Source organism: Taurulus bubalis (assembly GCF_910589615.1).
Source record: "Taurulus bubalis genome assembly, chromosome: 20".
NCBI lineage: Eukaryota > Metazoa > Chordata > Actinopteri > Perciformes > Cottidae > Taurulus > Taurulus bubalis.
In genome coordinates, this window is record NC_136608.1 from 5,196,937 (window position 1) to 5,204,166 (window position 7,230).

The following is a 7,230-nucleotide window of genomic DNA, read 5'->3' on the forward strand; positions in this document are numbered from 1 at the left end:
GAAATACACACAGCCCGCATTCAGAAACTGTGCCTTTAAATAAGTCGTCAGGAGTGTAACCCATATAGTTTCTGAAGAAACTGTCGGATACATTTGTTATGTGAGCCGCGATCGCATCTGGCAAGAAAACACACTGATCATCCGTTTTAAACAATAGGAACCTACATAATATAAACAAATACAAACAAAAAGTTTCATACTGCCGTGGACTGACTCCTCCCTCGCTACTGTTACCCGGCCCCCAGCAGGTGGGGCTGCTAGTGATAACACAGCTGAGTGCATCGCTGACCCCCAGCTGCTTCTCTGCAACCACAGACACGCTGTGGGGAAACAGTTTACTTTGATAGGTTACTGGTGATTACTGGTGATCCCCGAAGGAAGCGACAACTTCATCCCAGACTCACTTAAGGTGGACTGACCATTAAGGTGGACCAGCTATTCTCTTTCATTTTTGTTTTGACACTAATACATTCACATACTGTCATACAGTGAAATGTCTGAAAGATATGAAGTTACAAGCAAATGGATTCTACCAAAGTCAACAATGGAAGTGTAAGTAACATTAAATCTAAAGATATGTGTTCAGAGTTTGAACTCATGAGAAGCTGTAATTGGTTTGAAGTAACCACCACAGCCTCCATGAGATGGATGTCATAACTACTGTTGCAACTGAACTACAATAGTTTAGTTTAGTTTATTTACTGGATCCCCGTTAGCTGACGCCTTAGCGGCCGCTAATCTTTGTGGAGTCCACAGAAAGGACAAAATATAATACATACAAAAACGTGCAAAACATAACATGAAACAAACAGTTAAAAATAGTATAAACAGAATAAAAATAATACAGAAATAAAATAATAATAATAATAAAATAGTACAGTCAGATAATAGTGCAGTCGAGGACTATGATGTATATTATGCAGTCCATCCATAATTCATACAAAGAAAAATCAGATTACTAAAAAAGCAAAGGAAAACGTCAAGTGGTTAATGCCCTGAGGTGCGCCTTTAATTGTTTTTAAATGACAGATTATTACCTGTATGAGTTGAGGTAGTAAATTCATAGGTGTAATTGCACGAAAAATAACTGTACGTTTGAGGAGGTTTGTTCTTGGGGTTGGAGGTATTAAGTGACCTAAGTTAGCGTTACTTGTATGATGGTTATGGCTGTTAAATGTATATTGTAACTGATTGAAGACATATTCAGGTGTCTGATTAAATACTACCTTTCTGAAAAAAAATGAATTACAATAAGTATCTACCATTGTCTTTATAAAACTGTCATGCACCCGTCTCCTTCACCTCGTGCAGTGTTGCCTCACCTCGATACCTGCCCCACTTTCAACTCCCCCACATCTTCCCAGGAGGTCCTCATAGTTTAAAAACATCTGGATTAAGGTTTAGAATAGCTCCTTCAACTCTCAAGGTCAATGCATTACGATAAGAATCATTTGAGTGTGAAGTGGAGTATTTGAGTCTGTTTGTAGCTGCTTTGACTGAGAAGAGCTGCTGTTGATTACATCTGCTAGCGCTGCTTATTTCAACTGCAGATGAAGAGCGTGTCTTATTAACCTCTGAGGCGATCACACGTCGCCATCTGCTGGACAAAGCCCTTCACTTCTACACAGAAGTATCAAAGCAACTGATGAGCGTTTCTGTCAAGCTGAACATTTAACGACACTGCCACTCGGTGGCCAGAAAAGGAACAGAGTTAATTGAAACTATTGATATAAAAATCTATATTTCATGTTTCATTTCCATTTGAGACATATGGAGGGGTTAATCCAGCCATAGAGGTGAGAGTAGTTTGCTTTATAGGACCAGCAATACAAGCACTATCTACAACAACTTAAACTTTTACAATTTTGGGAAATGTAGGATTCAGCATTTTTGGAGCTTAATCCATAGTAGCTGGCTGTTTCTGGCAAACTGAACTATTCTCTCTTTATACGAGTAGCTGTTAAGGTGAATACAAAACCCTGCTGTTCTCTCAAGAGTGAGGATGTTCCCTCAGAGCCTGGGTGATCATCTGTGCTCTCGTTTCAGAAACACGGCGATGTGAGCAGAGCGAGCCCCCTTTTGGGATTTCAGCCAGCGGGATTAAAGAAAAAAAGAGGCCGCGTGCTTTTGCAGAATATTGAGAGCGATCCTGTCAGCGGGGCGCTTTAACTCAGTGATTATGTTTAGGCCCCGGCGTGCAGAGCCTCAGATGCAGATGCTTTGGTACATAATGATCCCGGCTAATTGTGCAGATAAATTCAAAGGGCTGGAAATAACTAAGAACAGCTTCACCGCGGTTGATTTACCACCAAATGTCAGCCGACAGAATAACAATTCATGAAATGGAAGAGTGGTTTATTGATTCTGTAGGATAAACATGACATACATGCAGCTGCACGTCTTGACTGCGGCTCAGGAAATCAATTCCTGTGCGCAGCAAAACATGTCAACATCGGCCTCTACCGTGTATGTATGTGTTGTTGCTGAAAGATTAACCTATTTCTTCCCATTAAAATATCATTTCACTTTTATGTTGCATTGACAGCCATGGTATCAGCCTACAAAAGCCAAGGACGTACGAGTCTATCATAAACAATAAGATGTCTCACTTCTTGAAGGATGTTTTTGATTCAGCAGAAGCTAAAAAAAAACTAAAGGTAAGTGAATGGTGTGAAAATTAAACATTTCAGCGTTCAGCCACAATATGTCCTCATAATATGAGATACATATTGTGGATATTGTGGATATGAGGCTCATATCCAACAGATGATGACTAACAAGCTTACTGATAAGTTGCCTTCAAAAATAGTTTGACATTTTGGGAAATGTCCTTACTTGCTTTCTTTCAAATTACTTGTAATAATCAGCATATTGATGTTGCATGAAAGAAAGATTCTACACAGGTTGAGTTCAAGAAAGCCTCAGGACACAGGATCAGTGGATCAGTTTAAACATACTAACCTTTTGAAAACAAAGGTCGAGCTGCCATCTTCTATTTTTCAGATACTTCTCTGCTTCATGTGGCAGTGGAATGTACGTTACTTGCAATTTAGTAAATATAGCGATATAAAACTGGAATATAGGGTTCAGTTTATTATCTGTTAACTAGGAACTGGTTTGAGACAAACTAAACACGTCATTGTTACGCAAACATTATATATCGCCTAGACATAAGAAGCGGAATTTAAAAAACAAATGTGAAAAAAATACTTTTTTGTTAAACAACCCGAGCGCACACACACACACACACACACACACACACACACACTCACACACACTCACACACACACACACAGGCAATGAAAACGTCCACTTACCAGTCTGTGTGCTGATCATCGATGACCAGCAGGATCTTGGGCTTGCGTACGACGGGTTTCGTTGGCTGACTGCTTCCTGTTTGGGCCCCTTCAGCCGCGGTCGCCGCTGACTTGGCGTGTGCAGCGGCAGCGGCGTTCTGGGCCATCTGAGCGCTCTTCACCACGCTGGAGAAGGAGCTGAGGAAGCCCCCCGCGCCCGAACTCGAGCCCGTGCCGGATCCGAAGCCGGAGCCGGAGCCGGCGCCTGGGGCCGGAGCCGAGGCCGGGGCCGGGGCTGGGTTGGAGGCCGGCGGCGGGATGCTCGGGGGCTGCCGCCTCTCGGTGGCCGGCGAGGCGGGGGAGGAGGTGGAGGAAGTGGACGAACCTGGAGGGGTCGGCCTCTGCAGATCCATCATGTAGCCGTTGGGCAGGTTGGCCACAAAGCTGCTGTCTGACAGGCGCCGGCGGAGGTAGTTCATGGTGATGGGCTGGTGGGTCCGTCAGGCCAGAGGATGTTAGGGGAAGAATACCTGAAGTCCTGCACAGGAGACAAAGGATCTGTTCACAATCAGTTTTGCAATGCTGTTCACATCTGATTATTTCTAACATCTTGTTTTAGTGAAGAGAAAAAAAGTCCTTAAAGCTAAACTAACCACACCTTTTGGCGCCACAATGTACTTTACGTTACTGTTTTAATCAGTTACACATTGGTCATCATTTTGTAAAACATTATGTAACTTAGTATAAACAGGAGTGCAGATAAATGTTTTTAAAATCCATACCCCCTCCACACACACTTTACGCCCCTGCTCCGCATTATGAAAGAGTAGAGTAGATTTGACGCTCGCAGTAAGCCCTACTACCTTATGAAAATGAGGTTTAAGAGTGCAATCCCCATATTTACATATTACGTATGTTATGTGTGCGGTCGAGCCTCAGAGAGAAGGAGTGACGGCACTCAGAGCAGCTGGTGAGAAGAAATTAGCGGTGAAGTTGTCTCGTGTTATTAAACGTACAGTGTCATACACACACACACACACACACACACACACACACACACACCAGTTTTACAAGCTACAGTGCTCGTGGTTGTCCCTCAGGATTAGAGTTTGTCACACACATACACTTATTCAGATGCAAATTGTTAAATGTGATGCTTTTCTGCTTTCTGAGGTTCACAGTAATTAGCAAAAAAAGGCAGACATGGGAAACAAATGTCAAGAAGATGCCAAACAAAAGCTGATATATTGGAAAGGTGTACTAAAATGCAGCTATGAATCTGCTCATCCTAATTTGCATGAGATTAAATTACCCACACGGAAACCGCAGGCAAATAATTCAGCGACACAGCGGTGATGATGCAAAGTTGGAGCAGTGATTCACAGCTCGTGTCTTCGTAAAGCAGATAGAGCCTCGGTGGGAGAGAGAAAACAGTTATGCAACACAGCGTGGCAGAGAAGACACATTCACACAGATTAGCTACCAAACTGCAAAGAAGCAAGCGGAGGGGAAAATACACCCTTAAACCTGATTAAAACTAGGGCGCTCTCATCGTAACGGGGTCTTGGATGAGATGAAAGTGCATTTCTTATTGAGGCGTCACGTCTCAAGCGGATGTGCCCGGTGTTTGCAGGGGCGTTCTTGGTGGTTAAAGGGGGAGGCGGGGCTAACAAGCCCTCAGCAGGAGGCACAGGATGTGGGGCAAACGTTTCATCTTGACACGTTAATGTGGTCAAACCATCACCATCAGGAAGTTGTCGCGCAGATCGAAAGTTGAAGCTTCTGCAGGAATGTTCGCTGATCATTGCTGTTGCAGCAGAGATGTAATAATGTAGTTTTATTGTCCCAATACTGCACTGATTCCCAAAGGAGGGAAAGTCTATTTTAACTCTTGAGACTGAATTAGTTTCAGCTATGTGTTCCTCATTAACCGGCAACACTAACTGGAAACATTAAAGTTGCGGGGCATGAAACCAAAACAATGAGCTGCAACATGCCGCAGAGAGCTACAGGAACTAAACCTGAGGTTTAGACACTATGATGAGCCTTTAAAAATCACAAGTTATGTAACTCTTTAACTTCAAACTGCTTATCCAAAGATATTGACAACTAACTATTTGTATCTGTAGATCAATAAAGGGCTCGGACAAAATCGTCTTTCACAATAAAGGTAATTTCATATCTTAATACAAATAATAGTAGTGTTTCTCAATCTTTTTTCAGTGATGTACCACCTGTGAAATATTGTTATACCCTCTAACCAGCGCAAAGCATTTTTGGTTGAAAAAAAGATGTAATACACAGCGCTGTGCCATCAGTGTCTGATTTAATATAGAATATATAAAATTCTGCTTCTGAACTTACACTTATATTATATTGCATATTGAATATGTATTAAATAACACTTTTTAAAGGATCTTTAAATGGATACATTCATGATTTGTCAATATATGATTTCATCACAATACAGTTCCATTGAACGACAATCAATTATCAAGATATTATCGGCCCTAGATTGAAACCCATTTGATGCTCTCTGAGTACGTTAATGGTATTGACCGAATATGTAACCCAGTGCAACGATGTGGGTCATTGATGTGTTATTCAATGTTAACTCACTGTTGATTTTGGAATTTAAAAAGGCATGTTTACAATAATAAAAGAGTGTATAATTAGACTAATCCTTTAATTTTGAGTTTGGGGATTCAGTGTTTTTTCCCAGCGGAGAAGATGCTTGTTGTCCCGAGGAATAACACCAAAATGGGAGCGTGAAATGCCCTCCAGCAGCCGAGCTGAACAGCCTGTCGCATCGCGGCTTCCCCCCTGGGGATCATGCATATGTGTGCTATGCTCTCACAGAGCAAGCTAGCAGGGCTCGAGTCAAATTAAAGAAAATTGCTACAAAACAGACAGAATTAAGACGAACAACAAGCAGCGGCAATTACAGTCACAGAGCCGCTTGATTGCCAGCTCGGCCCTCCTTGTAACGACTTGATCTAGTTGGGCAGAGAAGGAGCGTCTGCTGAAAATCACTATCTTTACCCCACTGGCACATTCCCCGCTTTGCTTTCTCTCTCTGCCTGAGGACAAATGACGCTCTGAAATCCTCAACGCTTTCCCTCTTAGTCCTCTGTGCAGTGTGTCAACACTTTAGGAAACCCCGGGCTCCGTTACGGGGCCGACCTGGTGACAAACGTCCAGTGACGGCTTGTTCACACAGAGGCTGACAAACAGAAAAATAGGATGAAAAAGAGCACCGTGGGTTATATTTCAATAACACTTGTTGGTGCTGACTATAAAAAAGGTTGGGGTTATGTCACATGATGCCTAATATTTACAGACTGCGCTCCACCCGGAGAGAAAGCTATCATTGAAGTCTGTTGAGTGGTGCTGTAAGCTGTGTATAAAGGAAATATTTGAGGAGTTTCTTAAACCTCTCTCAGCAAAAAGGACCGTGGCTCAGCAGTAATCACAGGCTTCGCGGGGAAGAGCCGGATGATGCCTCACCACACTCTGGGACCCCTGCTGCTCTGCAGTGTGTGTGTGTGTTTCTTATTCTCCATTTACAAATCTTGTAATTGATGGAGACGCAGCTTAAGGGAGATGGCGGTTCCTTCCTGCTGGTCTCAATTATTTATTTTGCAAGTGTTTGCATCCCGATTATCTGCTGAATCTATCACATATTCGGGTGTCTGTCCTGTGAGTTTACACACCAAACGCCTGTTGGAGTTGTTGAGAAATGTGTTCGGAACAAGCAGTGCTGTCGTTCACTCTTCTGTTTCCCAGCTCTCGGGTCCAAATGATGCAATAACATGCATTTTCAAATGCAAAGCAACCAGATGTTGGTTGCCTTAATGAGAACAATGACGGGGCGTACTCCAGGGTTGCTTTTGAATGAAAGATGTGCTCCTCAATAATTGTACAGCTGGCATAA

At 42.7% G+C, this 7,230-nt stretch overlaps 1 protein-coding gene across 1 annotated transcript in view; it reads right to left on the reverse strand.

Moving 5' to 3' along the window:
- Positions 1-3,775, reverse strand: part of syn3 (synapsin III) — a gene marked incomplete at both ends in the record, with an annotated part of 81,698 nt that extends 77,923 nt beyond the window's left edge. Inside the window, one exon of the mRNA XM_079236089.1 lies at positions 3,318-3,775. Coding sequence (XP_079092215.1) covers positions 3,318-3,775 — 458 coding nt within the window. The remainder of the gene's footprint in view (positions 1-3,317) is intronic.
- Between the last annotated feature and the right edge of the window lie 3,455 nt (positions 3,776-7,230).